At 35.9% G+C, this 19,827-nt stretch overlaps 1 protein-coding gene across 6 annotated transcripts; it reads left to right on the forward strand.

Moving 5' to 3' along the window:
• On the forward strand, positions 8,585–19,796 carry LOC18613274 (F-box protein At5g06550). 6 transcript variants are annotated; one of them, XR_001926210.1, is made up of 15 exons: positions 8,585–8,781; positions 8,941–9,018; positions 9,352–9,435; positions 9,530–9,703; positions 9,921–9,989; positions 10,082–10,208; positions 14,417–14,489; positions 14,614–14,730; positions 15,913–16,032; positions 16,177–16,195; positions 16,845–16,920; positions 17,112–17,408; positions 17,890–18,005; positions 18,105–18,198; positions 19,379–19,796. XR_001926210.1 is itself a non-coding variant. In XM_018113958.1 (15 exons), exons 1-15 carry the CDS (start codon positions 8,692–8,694, stop codon positions 19,457–19,459), a joined length of 1,650 nt encoding a protein of 549 aa, XP_017969447.1. In that variant the 5' UTR covers positions 8,588–8,691; the 3' UTR covers positions 19,460–19,796. The 6 variants fall into 6 exon arrangements, 5 of the variants coding, with proteins under 5 accessions (XP_017969449.1, XP_017969447.1, XP_017969448.1 ...); XM_018113958.1 differs by having other exon boundaries at positions 8,588–8,781; positions 17,855–18,005; XM_018113959.1 differs by having other exon boundaries at positions 8,589–8,781; positions 17,112–17,440.

Here is a 19,827-nt window from a genome sequence, read left to right on the forward strand (position 1 = left end):
AACCTAAGACAGTGACGGAGATTCGTAGTTTCCTAGGATTAGCCGGTTATTATTGGAGGTTTGTTCAGGGGTTTTCCTTAATAACAGCTCCTTTGACCCGTCTAACTCGTAAGGGAGTTAAGTTTATGTGGGATGATGTTTGTGAGAATCAATTTCAGGAGCTAAAGAACTGGTTAACCTTCGCTCCTGTTTTAACACTTCCTGTGAGTGGTAAGGGATTTGTGGTGTACAATGATGCATTTAAGTTAAGGTGTGTGTTGATACAGGATGAGAAAGTAATAGCTTATGCTTCCCAACAGTTGAAGAAGCATGAAGCAAATTACCCTACCCATGATTTAGAGTTAGCAGCAGTGGTGTTTGTTTTAAAAATTTGGAGGCATTACTTGTATGGTGAGCATTGCCGGATATTTATGGATCACAAGAGTTTAAAATATTTGCTCACCCAAAAGGAGCTTAATTTGAGGCAAAGGCGATGGTTGGAGTTGATAAAAGATTATGACTTGGTGATAGACTATCATCCGGGAAAGGCGAACGTTGAAGCTGATGCCTTAAGTCGTAAGTCTTCATCGTCTTTAGCAGCACTTCAGAGTTGTTATTTTCTAGCATTATTAGAGATGAAATCTCTTGGGGTCTAGTTAAGAAATGGTGAGGATGGATCCTTATTGGCAAGCTTCATTGTGCGACCTTCGTTACTTAATCAGATCAAGGACATTCAGAGATCTGATGATGAGTTAAGAAAAGAAATTCAAAATGGGGGAGTCAGAGAGTTCAGATTTGGAGAGGATAACGTCTTGATGTTTATAGACCGAGTTTGTGTTCTTGAGGAAAACTAGTTGAGACAGGCGATCATGGAAGAAGCCCATTCATCTGCCTATGCATTACATCCCGAAAGCATCAAGATGTATAGGACTATCAGGGAGAATTATTGGTGGCCGGGTATGAAACGAGACGTAGCAGAATTCGTAGCCAAGTGTCTCGTATGTCAACAAGTTAAGACGGAGCATCAGAGGTCAGCAGGTACACTTCAATCTTTACCTGTTCCCGAGTAGAAATGGGAGCATGTAACATGGATTTTGTTTTGGGACTGCCGCGGACACAAAGGGGAAATGATGCAATTTGGGTGATCATAGATCGGTTGACTAAGTCCGCTCACGTTTTAGCTGTCCATAGTACATACTCTATTGAGAAACTAGCTCAGCTCTATATAGATGAGATTGTGAGGCTACATGAAGTTCCTGTTTCTATAGTGTCAGACTGAGATCCTCGATTCACTTCTCAATTTTGATCGAAATTTCAAGAAGCTCTCGGAACCAAATTGAAATTTAGCACTGCTTTGCACCCACAAACGGATGGTTAGTCAGAGAGGACTATCTAGACTATGGAAGATATGTTGAGGGCTTGTGTCATGGATTTTCTTGGGAGTTGGGATAGACACTTGCCGTTAGTGGAATTTGCTTACAACAACAGCTTCCAGTCCAGCATTAGTATGGCACCATACGAAGCTTTATATGGAAGAAAATGTCGTACTCCACTTTGTTGGGACGAAGTGGGTGAAAAGAAGTTAGTTAGTGTGGAATTGATCGAGCTAACTAATGACAAGATCAAGGTTATACGAGAGAGGCTAAAGGTAGCCCAGGATAGGCAGAAGAGCTATGCAGATAAATAGAGAAAAGACTTGGAGTTTGAGATCGATGATAGAGTTTTTCTTAAGGTTTCTCATTGAAAAGGTAATAATTTGAATGCTTTGTGGTATTAAGTTTTATTTGATTATATTATTGTGGTAAATTATGATATCTTGTTGGATAATGAAAGGTGTGATCCGGTTTGCAAAGCGAGAAAAGCTCAATCCGAGATACATTGGACCTTTTCGTATTATTGAAAGAATTGGGCCAGTGGCGTATAGACTAGAACTACCTTCGGAGTTAGATCAGATCCACAACGTTTTTCATGTCTCCATGCTTAAGAAATATGTACCAGATCCCTCTCACATCCTCGAACCACCTCCGATCGAGTTGCATGACGATTTGAAGTTCGAGGTGCAACCTGTGAGTATCTTGGATCGAAAGGATCGAGTATTGAGGAACAAGAGTATTTCAATGGTCAAAGTGTTGTGGAAAAGTGCTCGAATGGAAGAAATGACATGGGAAGTAGAGCATCAGACGAGGAACCAATACCCGCATCTATTTGTCGAATTTGGTAAGCGAAATTTTGAGGTCAAAATTTTATTTTAAAAAGGGTAGAATTGTAAAATCCGATCCTATAAATACATGTCATAATATACATGCACTGAGTAGCATGTTATTATGCTAGAAAAGTTCCTAAGAATATACGAAACCCGGTATTGTACCTAACGGTACACTTGAATTGATTTAACCTCGAATTAGTTCAAATAGGAATCGTAGGATGAAATTTAACATTTTATAGTCAAGGAATGACTAAAAATGATTGTTCGGAGTTCGAGGGTTCATTTGGGGAAAATTGAAAATTTTGATGTTCAGGAGCAAAATCGTAATTTTTCCACTCGCGGACAAAATTTGAGATTTTGAGAGAATTTAGATCACATTTGACAAATTGGAGAATGGTATGAGTATAAGGGATGAAAAATATGTCTATGGCCAATTTTTCAGTTTTTTGGATAAAAATGTAATTTTTTACTTTTACGAGGGCAAAAGTGTAAATTTCAAAAATTACTCCACCGAGACTTTGGATAAATCTGAGAATTTTATCTAAGCTATGGATATGTGGGACAAGTGTATGGTGAAAATTTAAAAACAAATGGATGAAATTTTAAAAATGGGCTAATGGGAAAGTGAGACGTGGCATTTTTTATAATGATATAATATTATTTTAATGAAAAGTCAGCCCATTTAAACCCCATTTTAAGTGCTGGCCAGCCATAAGGGAGAACAAGAGAGAAAATAGAGAGGAAAGGAAGAAAAAAAGAAAAACCAAAGAGAAACAAGAAAATTCAAAGGGGAATTCACATTTTTCGCCCGTTTACGCGTCTAATGGTAAGATTTTTCGACTTTAGCTTGATTTCTACCTTTCTTATGCCTTTGTTTCCATTTAGCATGCTTGAGGAGAGAGATCTAAAAGTGACATCAAGGGCTGGACGAAATTCTAGGAGAGAGATTTTGAAATTTTTAGGTTTTGATTTTTAGTTAAATTGGTAGTTTTAGTTAGTTAAATGTGTTCAGAAATTAAATTGGGCAAGAAAGCATTAAATTTTCACAATACCCACCCTTGGCCTAATCTGCAATGAGGTACAATGATGATGATCTGATTTTTATTCTAAGAGAAATGAAGAGAAAATGATGAAAAATGGTTAAATGTGATAGAAAAACAAAGTAGAAAATTTATCGAGTTAATGTCCCATTTTGGCTGAATTTTTCAAGGAGAAAAGTGAACTGATTTTGGTGATTTTAGAAGGTTATTGGCTGATATTTAATGGTTAGAAATGTTGGAGAGAGAATGGGACGATTTAGAGCTAAAATGGAACGCGTTAGCAATTTATCGAGTAAAATACCAAAAATAGGTTAATACCGCGTTTAAGCCATTTTTGGCTATTGCATTTCATACCATGCATTAGTATAAGATTTAAGTCAAATATATAGTGATTTAGCATTAATGTGATGAATTGAGTAAATTTTTACAATGTGTCTAGGAGGAGAGCCTTCTGGTAAAGGCAAGAAAATTGTACCCGACGAGTAGTTATCGGGGTACCTAAAAAAAGTAATTAATTTGTACAAACGGTGAGTAAACCTATTATTATTGTGAATTATCTAGAGTTATTTTAAAAATGCTCTTTATGTATTTTATGAAACAAAAATGAGATTAAAACAAGATTTTTGATGTTTTAGAAATAAATGTGACAAAAAAAATATTGTGTTGATTATAAAATTGAGTAATTGGAGGCTGTTAACTATCTTGAAAATTATATATTTTCCTATGAATGGCTTATGAGATATAAGTATATGTGGCTATATTTTGTAAGTGCATTGGGAAATTTATGTAAGCTGTTTTTACTATGTAGGCTGAATAAATAAATAAAAACCACGTTATACTATCGAAATTTTATTAAAATTGGTGGGTTAGTCACTGCAGTGACGGGTTTCCGTGGACTGCCTATTAGAGGGGCACAGTAAACTCGGTTATATAGTTACTCCGGTTGTAGAGGCGAAGAGGGTAACTCCCAGGGTAGTATTAGAGCTCATTTCACGTCGAATCGCCACGTGAATGTGTAACTCGGTCAACGCTAAGGAACAACTTGTTTTAAAAATAAAAATGTGTTTCACATGTAAATGTTATAACAACCTTGCCGGACTAGGTTAGATGCCTCGGCCAAGGTATCCCTGAGGATTAATTTTGGCTTGAGCCTTGTTTTCTTTTATAAAAGACATAAGTCTTAACAACTGTTTTGGTAAATTACAAATATCTTATGGTTTAAGAAATAAATTGAAAACATTATGAAATGGTTTGTGATTTGTTGTTTAAACTTGCCTCCATTTTACTCGCATTTAGATATTTATGATAATGTCTGTTTACTCATTGGGATTGCAAAAATCTCACCCACCTCATTTCCAAACATTTCAGGTCTGTGGTAGCTTGTAGATAACCTATTTTGTCGAGGATTCCAGTTGACATCTCTACCACAGAGACAGTAGGTTTCTAGTACCAACACTGGGTGTATTTTGGGTCACTTGTCATTGTAACTATTATTGTACATTATAACTTAGTAAATTTTTGTATGTATGAATTTATTTTACTTACACATTTACAAAAGATTTCTTACACGTGTTTCTATAAATATTGTTTTACATAAAAATGCTATATTTTAATCAATATTTTGAATAGTGATATTTGTCTATAAATCTTATAAAAAATTTTTTTGGATTTATTTGAGCCGAAAACGGCCGGTAATTGTTTTAAATGGAATGTTTAACAACGATTGCTCACAAGAAAGGAAAGAAACTGATATGTAAGCCTTGCGGGGTTTCGATTGGCATTCAGGGTAACGAGTGTCAATCGAGACGTCGCGGCGGTTGTCATGGGCCCAAGGGAGGTTCCGGGTCGTGACAAAAATAATTACTAAACTTTTGGCGAACCGATTAGCTAAAGTTTTACCTTCCTTAATTTTAGATAACCAAAGTGGTTTTGTGAGTGGCAGATTGATAAGTGATAATATTCTGTTAGCCTAAAAATTAGTTGGTCAGATTGACTATAAAGCTCGAGGAGGTAATGTGATTTTGAAGCTTGATATGATGAAGACATATGACAGATTGAATTGGGATTTCTTGTATTTAATCTTGGAGGCATTTGGCTTTAATTCTCTTTGGATTGACATGATTAGGCGGTGCGTCTCTAATTATTGGTTTTTTGTCTTAATTAATAGGCATTCGGCTGGCTACATCAAATCGGAGAGAGGGTTAATACAAGGTGATTCAATCTCGCCTCTTTTATTTATATTGGCAGCTGAGTATTTATCTAGAGGCCTTAATTATCTATTTTCTCAATATGGTTCATTGCATTTCCATTCTAGTCATTCTACAAATATTAGTCACTTAGCCTTCGCAGATGATATTATGATCTTTACTAATGGAAGCAAATCAGCCTTGAAGAGAATTCTTGAATTTTTACAGGAATATGAGCAAAATTTGGGACAAAAAGTTAATCCTCAAAAGAGTTGTTTTGTCACAACTCGCAATATGGCTAGTTCAAGAAGGCACATTATCTCTAAGACCACGGGATTTGTACACAAAACTCTGCCAATTATTTATTTGGGTGCACCATTTTATAAAAGGTCCTAAAAAGGTCTCGTTATTTGATTCACTCATCACTAAAATCTAGGAACGCATCACGAGTTGGGAAAATAAAATTCTCTTTCGTGGAGGTCGTTTCATTTTATTACGCAGTGTGCTTTCTTCTTTGCTTATATATCTTTTGCAGGTATTTAACCCCCCAGTGAGTGTTATTGAGAAAATAGAGAGACTTTTTAATAATTTCTTATGCGGAAGATCCACGGACAACAAAAAGATTCATTGGGCATCTTGGGCTAAACTTACTTTTCTTGGTTCTGAAGATGGTCTAGATATTCGTAGCTTGAAAGATGTTTTTGAGGCTTTCTCTACAAAGCTTTGGTGGAGATTTCAGAGTTGCAGTAACTTGTGGACACAGTATATGAGAGCTAAATATTGTACTGGCCAAATTCCTCACACAATCACTACTAAACCACATAACTCCCCTACATGGAAGCGAATGATCAGTGGGATAGACAAAACTGGGCAACAGATAATGTGGCGGATTGGGAAGGGTGAATTGCTTTTTTGGCATGATGCTTGGTTGGGTGATGAGCCATTGGTAAATTTTTTCCCTGCACTTTCTCATTCCATGATTAAAGTTAATTATTTTTTTCATGAAAATGAATGGGACATGGATAAACTTAAAGCTGTTTTACTAGCTATTATTATTAATGAGATCTTGAAGGTTCCTATCAACTATATCCAGGAGGATTTGGCATACTGGGCCCTAACGCCAAATGGAGAATTCACTACCAAGAGTGCATGGGAACTACTTTGCCAAAGACAACTTATTCATCCATTGGGTAAGTTTATTTGGCACACGAGCATCCCACTAACTGTTTCCTTTTTCTTAGGGCATTTGGTGCATAATTGGATTCCTGTGGAGTTACGGATGAAATCAAAAGGCTTCTAGTTAGCATCAAAGTGTTTGTGTTGTTGTTCAGAGGAAACGATTATGCATGTACTATGGGAAGGTCCGATTGCACAATAGGTTTGGAATTATTTTACGAAATTCTTTTAAATCTATGTTAACAATCCTAAAAATGTTATGCAAATTTTTTACTCTAGGTATTATTCTAGGGATTATACTAAACCTGATCATATTCGAGTATTATTACCTTTGCTAATTTCTTGGTTTCTATGGGTTGAAAGAAATAATGCAAAGCATATGGGATTGGGAATGTATCCTGATAGAGTAATTTGGCGGATTATGAAAATGTTACGGCAACTGTTTTAGGGTAATTTATTACGTTAATGGCAATGGAGAGGAGATCTTGATATTGCCACAGATTAGGGTTTCCGGTTTGACAGGAAGAGCCACGATCCACCAAAAATTATTTACCGGTATCGACCATTGATAGGTGAGTTTAAGTTGAATGTCGATGGTAGTTCCAAAGATGCCTTTCAGAATGCTGTTAGTGGAGGAATTCTTCGGGACCACACAAGTATTACGATTTTTGGCTTTTCAGAAAATTTTGGACCTTATGATTCATTACAAGCAGAATTAATGGCATTACATCGAGGTTTGTTTTTATGTATTAAGTACAATGTATGTAGAGTTTGGATTGAAATGGATGCAAAAATGGTTGTACAAATGATACATAAGGGACATAAAGGTTCCTCTCAGACTATATATTTGCTGGCCTCTATCCGAAAATGCTTGAGTTGTATTTCTTTTCTGATTTCACACATTCATAGAGAAGGAAACCAAGCTGTAGATCATCTCTTCAATCAAGGGTATACACATCAGAACCTGCATGTATTTTCAAAAGCCGAAGGTGAGCTCAAAGGAATCATTAGATTAGACAAATTAAATTTATCTTATGTTTGCTTTAAATAAATGTAAAAGAGTAGTACTTCTAATTTACAGTTTCAACTTTCTCATAGAATACTGTACTAAAGTAATATTATTTTCCATATGCATTCTGAAAAACTATGCATGAGAAGTACTATCTTTACTAGGTGCATTTTTTATTTTCGATCATGGTTTTCATGTAATTCTTGAAGTATGATTTAGGTCCCCCTCCTTTTATACATTTATTTTTAATTAATAAAATTTAACAGAGTAGCTGAGCTCTACAAGAACTTTCAGCATTAAAAAAATATATTATATATTTTTATTTTTTATTCTCACGTTTTTGTTAGTATTTTAAAATATTATTTTTTAACATTAATATTTTATTTAATTATGTGAAATTATACTTTTTGGCAAGAATTCTTGGTGGTTAGTTTGAGGATACAAATTACTATAAAAAAATTTTCAAAAATATATTGGATTTTTTTATAAATAAGATAAAATTTTACTTTTTATTTGTACACATTTATGTTAAAATTTGAAGCATATTAATTTAAACGTTATGATACATCTTACTTATTTACATTAAATTATAATTAAGTTACGTTTATTCTTACTTTCTATTACAATTAAAATTATTATAATTTATTCTAATTTGACACTTTTTATCCGCTTATTCAAGAGTTGAATTCATCATGAGCTACAAAATAAACATGCAACTGTTTTTAATCTTTACTTTATTTTGTTTCTCTTCAAATTTTCCTTTATATTTTTCTCCGTATGAATTTTCATGAATCAAACAAGGTTACAACGTCTATTAAACGAAGTATTGAAATGTAGTGAAGTTATAATTCGGCCCATGAGGTTTCCTCTTTGGAAAAGAATAATCCTCTTATTAGGCCTTATTGTCAAGTCCTTAACCTAGAAGGCCCAAAATACAGCTTTTCATTGCCTCCTATTAGGCTCTTACAAATTACCATGTGAATCCGGTCAGAACCCGAAGAAAGCCTGGAGTCGCACACCGCATCGATCACTCAACGGCTCATCATCCTTCAGATATAAAAGCTTGTTTTGTTTCTTAGCGAGAAAGTGAAAAACATGGAAGACTCTCTACGAATCCAAAGATTCCAACAACTTCCATCGGCTACAGAATTTGCCTCTCAGATTGAATCCCGAAATGTTCCCGCTGTATTCATCTCCCAACTCTTCTTTTTTATTTCTTTTCCGTCTGATTGTCGAGAGATATTGGACCAAGCCTTTTATTTTTTTTAAATATATATTTTCCTTTTGCTTTTATACAGTGGCATTTGCTACAATCTCAGCTCACTTGTTTGTCTTCATTTAAAGGTGTTCGTTGGGTGCGTTAAGGGTTGGGAAGCTGTCGCCAAGTGGAATCCGTCTAGTGGCGGCCTCGAGTATTTGGAGGTTTTCTCTTCAATCCTCGCTTTGAATTCGAAACTCTGGAATTGTTTTTATTGATCTAGTGACAGTTTTTTTAGTAGAGAGAATCTTAATTAAGTTAAAAAACATACAGTGAGTTACTGAGTTTGAAATGCGGAATTGGTAGTGATTCTACAACTTTAATAGCATATGTGATTGGTAACCTAATAAACAAGAGCTTTAAGTTGATCATGAAAAACATGATTGATTCATTGGTGTTTACAATTCAACTTCATCAACTGAACTGTATCCAATTTTTTTGATTTGATTTGAAGTATTTATTTTATTAATTTTCCTTGTTTATGAATTCAAATTTAGGATCGAGTAGGATCATTCATGGTGGAGGCTATGGTTTCTAGAACTGCACCGGTGTTTTATGGTGATCTTAGAAGCCATGAGAGGGTAATTCCATGTTCTCTGTGCATAGAGGATTATGATGCCTTTTTGCTACTGGATGACAGGACCATGATCATTGTGTTTTTGCATCTGTTTACAGGTTCCATTACCGTTTTCCACTTTTATTGGCTTTTGTAAGCAGCATAGGCAAAATGTTGGAAATTCTTGCAGCTTTAATTCTAATTCAGGAGGGCACCAACCAGGAGAATCGGACACAGAGCAAGGCTATTCACCATTTGTAGATGCTGCTCCACAACAAATGTACTTAGCACAGGTTGCAACTCAAGGGTTTTATGATTGCTGATATCTCTGTTGATATTTTTTCTGTGATTCTTTGTTTTCATTTATTTAATCTGTTCAGGTCAGATAAACTTTTGCTTGGTACTGCATATCCTTCATTTTCATTTTTCTTTTCAAGCATTAATGTAATATTGAATTTGGATACTTTTTTTTTTTTTTTTTGCAAAATAATTTGGATACTTTTGATTAAGGTTCCAATCATAAATGCTGAGAATGAAGATAGGGTTCAACTGGAAACTTTAAGGGAAGACATTCAAATGGTCTGCTTCTTCCACCACTTCTTGTTGTTTACTGTTTAGCTCTCTAAAGAAGAATAAGTAAAGCAAGGGTTGCAATTGCTTGATTTGCACAGCCTGCAATTTTGGAGGAAAAAAATCTATCTTCTGTTAATTTGTGGATGAACAATGCCCAAGCAAGATCAAGTGCTCACTATGATCCTCACAACAATCTTCTATGTATAGTCACTGGAAGGAAACAAGGTGATTCTTTCTCTCTTTTCTGTTTCACCAATTAACTGTAATCTATAGATTATTGGTAACTTTGGTGCTCCTTTCCAGCTTTCTTCGGTGGGAGTTCTCATTTTTAATCTGTAAAAATCATAATTTGCATTAAATCATACATTGCAGTATATCGCAGTCTAACTCTCAGTAAACTCGTATTACTCAGCCACACAGTCTTGTCTCTGGTTATAGCACAGCTGTTATTCTTTTATTTTATTTTTCTGATTTTGGAAGAAAGCTTAAAACCTTTTTCCTCATGCATTATTGATGCTTTTCATCTTGAACTCTTCATCTGAGTCCTGAAAGTGACAATTGGCAAGATGAACTTATTGACTGCTAGGATATGTATTTATTTTGGCTACTATTTCATTGTCTCTGTGTGTGTCTAAATATATATATGCACAAACATCCCACACTAACATGTGAACCTCAAGAAGTCTCTTCATTTCACTTGTGAGTTGTGAGCAACTCCCATGTGCGAGTAAGCCATTCCATTTCTCTCAGCTACCAATGCACCTTTAAGTCTGCACTCAATTACCACATGTCTCCTTGCTACCAGGTCCAAAGTGTGCCTACTTCTGCATTCATCCTTTGCTGCCAACACACCCTTAGGCCCAACACTCAACCTCGTATCTCCTATGTGTCTGAGTTGTCTTAATGCCCTCCTTCTTCGGCCCGACACTCAACCACACCGTCCCAATGCACCACCTTGGTTTTTTTTTAAGAAATACTGCACCACCATACTCACCACAGCCAAGCCAAACCTTTGGTTCAGATATTAGTTTGTTGTGATTTAGACCTTAATTCAAACCACATTTGCAGTGGAATATGATCAAATTAACCAACTTAGAAATTAGACTACTTAAAACCAAGGCCACAAACAATCAAGAAACTCAAAACAAGAAAGAAATTGTAAAGAGAGAACACTGACAATATATGTGGTTCTAATACCTTTTCCTTATGTCCATGGGCACAACAAAGAAGAAATTCACTATCAAAGATCTGAGATTACAATGGTCAAGTTCACCCCAAAATCCACTTACAATCAATCTTTTATCTCTAATCACTCTTTTAGGATTTCTATGTGTTTCCCACTTTTTTGATGGTGGCTAACTTAACAAAATTCCAAAAAGAACCTTATATACTAACTTTAGGCAAACCCTAAAACTAGTTTAGGCCCAAAAATAAAAGACACTAAATTGGCTTAAGAATCAAGACAGAAGACCCAACAAATCTCTACCTTGGCTTGCATTTTTTTAAGCCAATCTCTTCGAGAAAGAAATTCTTCAATGCCTGCCATCCACCATGGGGTCACCATGCTCCATGAGAAACTACCAAGCTTGAGCCTAAGCCTAAACCCGCCTTGCCAAATAACCATATCACATCTCGCCCCATTCTTACTTTGCTCCTTACCAAAGGCAACTTGTTTGTGCACCATGTCGACAAACACCACATGCCTTTACCACCAAGAGACAGATAACATGAGGCTCCCTCACTGCTACACACTGTCAGAAGCTCACTGTGCAAACAACTCCCTAACTACCTCTTTGCTCTTACATTCTCTCATCACTTTCTTACAAAGAAGGATTTTGCATTGCGGCCTTCTGACACCCAATGTATACTCGAGAAATATACAACAAGTTCTATCATTAAGTTTACCATCCATTACTTGAACCAGAAAACAATAGTGATGTCCACTAGAGAAACCCAACCAACTACAAGGAGTTCTGACAACCATTGCACTAGATAGAGACCAACCAACATAGCAAGAATAATCAATGTCAACTCTTAACACAAATTAATCCACCTAGAGTAACTAAGATAACCACGTCCCATGCTCAAAACAAGAGACCAGCATTCCATTCCGCAACTTTGTTGAACTAGTGTTTTCCTAACAGTGTAATTCTCCACAGCACAACCCATGTAGAATCTTTCATGCTTACCTTTACCCAAGCACACTATGGATTCAATGCCACAATTTGGTAGTCCTCCCGATAAATCCAAGCATCGCTTAAAGGTTTAGAACGTAACACTCTTCACCAAGAGCAACGAAGTCCACATCCACAAATCACCAAGCGTTGAACCTCCATTAGATGCAACCCAAGAGGGACATGCATAACTTGAATCTACCATGCCTGCCGAGCAAGCAAGACTAGGTCTCAACCATGGTGAAACCTCTAAGTCACCAACATGAGTACTGCATGATGTAGTCATACATGATTTACACATCAAGTCAACTCCACCTCTAACAAAAGCATCTAAACACAGTTTACAAGATGATTTTCCCTTAGTTTCCTCAGCTACAAGACCTTGAAGATGATGTAGAGCTCAAATTTAAATATTCTTCAAATAAACATGAGAGCTATACACATCAAGCACACCATCCTTCCCCGGAGAACTTATAATAAGTAACCTCCTCTAACAAACTCAAAGATAACAAATTCTGCCTCAAACCCGAGACATGATGAATCGTCAGTTCTCTCACCATACCACCATAAATCTCGAAATGAACAACTCCTATACCAATAACTTTGAGATATGAATCATCACCTAAGAAAATTATTTTATTAATGGTTTCATAGGTAACAAGCCACTCCCTCTTACTACACATGTGATAGGGACATGCCGAGTCAAGAACCTAAACCTTGTTAGACTTGCTAGTGGTAACAGAAATAACCAAACCATCATCCTTGGAACTGCAACTGCTAACTATATAAGCATCATCATCCGACCGATCATCCTTAAGTTTAGGACAGTTCCGCCTAACTTGACTTTTCTCAACATGTCACAATCCATTTTGAACATGACTTAGATTTTGTCTCATCCCTATCACCACTCTTTCCCATCCTTTTTCCTTGTGCTACTAACCCATGGCCCTTACAAACATTAGTATCCCTCGTTCCTCCATCACCTTGTTTTTTAACTCCTTTAATTTCAAAGAAGCTTTGACATCCTCTAAGAATGTTGAAGTTCTCCCATACAACATAGTATCAACTGCCTATGAAGGTGGCAAAGAACACGAGTAAAAGAGATTGATCCTCATCTTCAATTTTAACCTCAATATTGCTCAAATAAAAATTACTTTCTTGAACTTATTGAGATGGTCTTTCACAAACATACTTTCTCTCATATAAACCCATAAAACCTCCACTTTAGGTCAAGTCAGTGAGGAATTTAGTCAAATAAATATTCTTGAGCTTTTCCATAACCCATCAGTAGTTGTTTCATCGGCTCCTCCTAAATAATCTCATCTGATAGACATGACTGCGTCAGACTCAAAGCACAACTCAGGCAATTCTTCTTTATCTTCTTTGCTCAGTGTGCCGGCAGCTTGCTTTTGCCCTCCATTGCGTTCAACAGCCTTTGTTAGATCAGAACAGCCCTCATCTTTACATGTCAAAGACTAAAACCTTTTCTACCATCAAATTTTTCGACACCAACCTTCATTGTCACTCCCACATTGAACTCTTGCTATTGCTAGATTTTTTGGAAGCCATGGTGAACAACCAGATCAATACACACACACACACTCAGAGACCTTTATGTTGGTTTGATTCTTGACAAATTCAACTGTCTTCAATGCATCCATGATCTTCTTATATCCCGTAAGTTAGTTATTCTTCTTCTTATCTCTCTATGATTCGCCAATGCTCTCTCTTGTTCAAATGTCTAGATATTTATCAGAAACAGCCTTCTTCTTATCTCTAATCATGTTACCTCTAAGGGACCTTGCAAGCCACAGCATGAATGCTTATGTTTTGATAGACTCAATTCATTTTAATTTAAGCATAAATTTGTGGGGAAAGTGGATGAAGATTGATATTGCTTGTGTGCATGGCACAAGATGACGTGACAATTTCCTTTTAAGTCAGCCATATATAGGATGACTAAATAAGGAATGTTGCTCATGGCTGGTGTTTGAGTTTCATTGTCTTACTCGTAATTTCTAAGTTTGCTTCGTAAAGAGATACAATAGACCCAAAAAACCCTAGCCTGAGATGTTCCTTTTTTCTTTTGACAAATCAAGATGGTCCTTTTGATTGTCCACTTTATTTGGCTGTGTTTGTAAATAAGAAAACATGATTGTGGTCTTCGACCTATCTTGTCTTCCTTGCTTGATCCATTCATTTATGCAGTGAGTCATCAGAATCAGTTTTGTTTTATTGATGAACTATATTGCTTTGCAGTTGTTTTATGGCCCCCTTCTGCAAGCCCCATGTTATATCCCATGCCTATATACGGGGAGGCCTCAAACCATAGGTATGCTACTTTGTGTATCTGCATCAAGAACATAATTTTGCCATATTTTCTTCATTTGAGTGCAAAATTTTGATTTCTTTAACTTTGTCTTTGCTCTGACCAAAAGGCAACACTCTCTTGGCAGTTCTGTGGCTTTGGAGAACCCTGATTTTTCAGTTCATCCAAGAGCAAAATATTCCATGCAATACTCTAAGAAGGTTATTCTTCATGCCGGTGATGCACTTTTCATTCCTGAAGGCTGGTAAGCTCTTATTTTTGTGGGAAAGCAGCATTGTTAGCAGGCTTCCCTTAAGTCTCTGTTTTTACGTTGGCCCTTAAGTTTTGGAATAAGACTGATCTTTCTTTCTATCTCTCTTCAAGTTTGGTACACCCTAGTTATAAGTTACTGAGAGCATCTGCCCTCTTCATTAAAGTTCTTTAATGATCTTAGATTTGATTATGCATGTGCCCAATGTAGTGCTGTCAGTCTGGCAATTAGACTAGAAGTTAGAGATTCCCAGCAGTGATTTCATTGTGGAATTTAGATTTTTGTTGAAAATGGAAGGCAGGAGTGATCCTTTCTAGGATATTAGTGACTGTATCATTCAACAATATTTCCTAGCTAACTGTGATCTGTGCTTTTCCCCATTTACTTGGGCTGGTGGGTCACTTAAAACATCATCTCCTGTTGTTCCATTTCTTAAGATGAGTACACTCTCTTTTCTAGTAACTGCTTGCTTTCAGGTTATTTGCACATTTGGATAGTATATCTCCTTTGAACTAGAAGTTTAAAACTATCTAATCCTCTTAAATCTGTTCCACTCGAAGGAAAAAAAAATGGAATCTATTTTGATACAACCAATACTTCTATCTATCCTCTTTTCTCACCCACCATTTTTGACAACTCCTTACCCATAAGAGAATTGTTGAACTGGGGAGCCAACCCTAATACCTTGATGCCTAAGCCCTTGGATTTTGGATATCAGCCACTTGGTTAATTGCCACTGGGAAAAGTAAACCTTAAAGCAAAGTTGCTTGGTGGTGCAAGTCAATATCTGTATCTTTCTTTATGAGTTGACAGCTGTTCTAGAGAATCATAAAAGATATAGTGAACAAGTGCAGCATATACCGTGAGGGCATCTGTTAATAAGACATAGTGATAAGTGTTGTGAAGGAGAATTTTAGGCTTTAGAAAAGATTTGGTAACTTGTGATGTCTTCTTTGATGATGCAATTGAGTAAAGGTTCACTTGTAATTTCAAAGAAAACTGTTAAAACTTAAATGTTGCTAGCTTTGTCCCTCACTGCTTGTTTGGTTTATAATACAATCTCACTAACCATTAGAATTTTTGTTTTTATTTTCTCATGAAAATATGTTCTTGTTAGAACTACTTTTTTCTTGTACAGCATCAGGTTAGGTGATTTTTTCTTCCCGATTGCTACAGGTTCCACCAAGTAGATAGTGATGACTTTACAATTGCTGTTAATTATTGGTGGCGTTCCAGCATAATATCTAGCTTGGCAGACCACATGGATGCATATTATTTGCGCAGAATACTTAGAAGGTAATTGTGTTTCATCATCTTTTAAAATATTTCAGCTTTTTATTATTATCCTTTTTGCCTATGAAGATGAATCTGTTAATCACTATCAACATTGCAAGCTAACGTGAGTTTCTGTTACTCATGGAATGAACCTGTTATATGAAGATTGACAGACAGAGAAATGGTATGTATGCTGCTATGGTTATGTTTTTAAGTCTTGGTTGTTACAACACTCCGCTTGTCTGGTTATTTTTTACATTCTATGATACACCATATGCTTATCAATGAATCCTTTTTCTTGATTGTGATTTCTATCCAAATTAGTTTTTGAGTTTGCAGAACTTTCATCTGTCTCCAGAATTGTAATTTGAGAACTTTTTCTTTGCATTAATAGCTCATTGCAACAAAAGAAACCGTTTTCTTTGAAATTTGGGTTGAAAATGTTATAGCTGTATCTTGAAAGAAAGCTTGAATTTTAGTGGCAGACAATTCTTGATCTGCTTATCTGAACTTTTTTTTTAATCTCATACATTCTTAGTGAGATATATCAAATTATCTCATAAAATTTTAATTAATTCAATCTTTAGTGAACTTTTCATGTCTTATTGCCATCTGATCCTCGAACTAGTGTGGACCAGAACCATGATAGTTGATGCATTAGTCAGCATTTGTTAATATGATAAGCTACATTATTCTTATGTTCTATGGCTTCTTCTGTATTTTTGAGGGTTGACATGTGCTACAGTCTCTGTGTGTTTAGTTGTTACTTCCCTTTTCATTTTCCCATGTCCATCAACCTATGTGCCGTGTTTTCTGTTCTTAAATTAGGACAGGACCAAGTACTTCTTCAGGGTTCTACGGCTATGTGGAGACAGGAGAGGAATATATCTGAGCTGCCATGTAAGAAAGGTCAGTTACGGATAAGGATGCCGACTTTTGCCAAAAGCAAGATAACATAAACTAACATGCTGAGAAAACTATCTGATATTTTATTTCCCTGCGTTATGCTTTAGTTTTTCATTTTAATTGAGAAGTAAATGAAAACTGCTGACATCGTTTTGCAGCCACTTTGTGAATTAAACTTGATGACTTTTTACCAGATCATGAAGACCATAGCTTGGACCAGGCTAATCTAAGAAAGAATTTGAAAGGGAAAGAACAACAACATAGCCTTCTTATGCTTGAATTGAAACCCTATGCTCTTCAGGCTCTTCATGAACTAGTTGCTTTAGTTCATGACCATGTAAATGCTTCTGATCAAAATCAACCAGTCTTGTCTACTTCAAGAGATGGTTTGACATGTTATGTGACAGATGGGCAACATAAGACTTTAACGACTGAAATATTTCATATAGAAGATGATCCAGTAGCTAAAATTCTCTGGATCCTTGAACCAGGCATGTTTCAGGATATATTTCTTGCCATGGCTGTGAGTTTGCATTCTCCTATAAACATTGTTACACTTTCAGTATGTGCCTGGAATTTTCATTAATGCTATTTTAACTTTTCTTGAATTTTGGAAATTATTTTCCTGAGCTATTCTTCCTATATTAGTATTTGTATTTTAAATTTGAAGAAGTAATAACGTTGAATCTTGGTGGCATCTACTGAATTGGTGCTTGTCCAAGTGAAGCTTCTGTCCTGTTCTAACACTTTTTGCGGAAAACTAAATATAAGAAACTTGGACTCTGCATGAAGGAACTTAAAACAATAGCATGATGAATGGGTTACCTATCAAATTTCATTGTAACTTGCCCTCCACTGTTCTTATTACTATTAATTTTCCTTGCTTTTCTCATTCTACCTTGCTGGTTTTCTTTGTTGCTCTTGCCTTTTTATGAAGGAATAGTTATCCATTCGTGTTCTATCACTTTCCAGCACAACTTCCCCAAAACTTTGGAAGCTCTGATACTGCACTTGCTTTCACCAGTTGGGGCAGAAGTCCTTACACGAAAATTTGATGAGATAGATCAGCAGAACACTGAAGAAGATCGGTACATATTAATTTTTCTTGGAGTTCCGATTTAGTTCTTCTTTTGTAATGTATGTAGTGGGTTTTAGCATCACTATGTTATTCATATTTATGGTTTCAGGAACAAATTCTACCAGGTCTTCTATGGTGTATTTGATAACCAATTTGCAGCAATGGATGCAATTCTAAATGGGAAAGAGTCATTTGCACGCCAGGTATTGCTTTGACCTTGTTAAACTTTTTCTTTCGGAACAGAACATAAGTATTTATCATTTTATGGTTTCTGAGATTTGAGATATCATCCGCAATGAGTAATTCTATAAGAAAGACCTGCTCGAATTCAAGTCCAACAAATGTTTTATTTAAGTTTAGTTTCTTCTGCGGTTGTGGAGGAGGGGGGTGGGGGGGTGTATTGGGCTGATTGAAGGAATCAATGCAATCTTCATCCTGAACTACATGTTGGTTAGTGTTAATGGTTTTTCAGAGGAATTCTGTCAAGTCAGTCCATCATTGTGGTTTGCTATGACAGGCCTAATTGGAGTTGCACAAAGCAATAAAAAATGATTTTCAAGGTTGACTACATCCTTTCTTTGATTTTATAGATTATTTGTCACATTTTTTTCATCAGCAAGAGGTTAAGATTTGGTAGATGGGTGAGGGAATGAAAACAACATAGAAGCTTGCTAGGTTCATTCTTGCCATCCTTCCAGCAATTATAATCTCTTTTTTGAGGTTTTTCAGTTGTGAGAAAAGTGTTGAAAACCCTGTCTGCTGCATGATTCTGTAGATGTAAAAGAGTTCATCACCTGATTCTACTCAGACTGCTCTGGATTAGTTCAAATAAAAGTTTCTCTTGGGACCATTGTGCCTAATCGTGTTAATTTTTGTTTCCATGCTGTCATCAAAATTATGATTCTGTTAGGTATTATTGGAGGGTATCTCTTTCCCTTCTTACAGCTGTGCTGAACAGCACCAAGTAAAATTTTTGATTTACTCATTACAGTTTTCTGATCCAGTTCACCTTTGAAGACCTTCATCTCCCCCCAAGAAGAAGAGTCTTTAACTTTCCTTATAGTGCCACTTCTTTTCGTTTTGTTCTTTATTCTTTTCCATCATTATTTCCTCAGCAGGTTTATATGTTCATTGCTTTAATATGTTTTACAATATTTATGTTTGCACAAGGGCAATGATAATAATGTGCAGGTTGACTATAAATTTTTTCCAAGCTTACCAGAGAATATTTTAGTGTATACATTTTGAAGATTCTGGAATCTTGCTGAGAGAAACTGGACAATCCAAAATATAGAAATTTCACTGACTTATGATACATTATACTCACAGCATAGATTAAATTCTAAACTTTGCAAATCTCAATCTTATAATTTTATATTGCAGGCATTCAAAAATGTGTTGGATAAATACTTGGGAGGGAATTTTGATGTACCAAAAGTGTGTGTTGGACGAGACATCCCGTGACACAATCTTCTTCAAAAAATTGGTCCCGTGGTGATATCGAGATAGTAAATTGATGCATATTTCATCTCAGAAGCTTTCTGTCACAATCAGTACTTTTACATGTGAGTCATCAACAATTTTGTAGAATATAAATCATTACAAACTTTGAATAGTGCAGCATCTCTCAGTTATGCTTAGATGTTGTATGATTTAACAAAGATCTTCTATTGCCTTATCTGAGTGATCCATTAAGGCTGCATAGCTAGCATAAACAACATTTTTAGGGAAAAAATCTCTTGTACATGAACTAGATGAAAATGGCAAGCATGATGGGGGATCTGGTAAGTAACTTGAGATTGATTATGTGTTTGTTTGAACCCTGAAGTGCA

The sequence above is a fragment of the Theobroma cacao genome, chromosome 1 (assembly GCF_000208745.1).
Source record: "Theobroma cacao cultivar B97-61/B2 chromosome 1, Criollo_cocoa_genome_V2, whole genome shotgun sequence".
Taxonomy (NCBI): Eukaryota; Viridiplantae; Streptophyta; class Magnoliopsida; order Malvales; family Malvaceae; genus Theobroma; species Theobroma cacao.

Excerpts from the sequence above, each read along its gene's own strand:
- LOC18613274 (XM_018113958.1), top strand. The coding sequence starts at position 8,692 with ATGGAAGACTCTCTACGAATCCAAAGATTCCAACAACTTCCATCGGCT. Across the intron at positions 9,990-10,081 it reads TAAGGGAAGACATTCAAATG|CCTGCAATTTTGGAGGAAAA; the intron begins GTCTGCTTCTTC and ends TGATTTGCACAG. Across the intron at positions 16,921-17,111 it reads TGAGCTGCCATGTAAGAAAG|ATCATGAAGACCATAGCTTG; the intron begins GTCAGTTACGGA and ends ACTTTTTACCAG.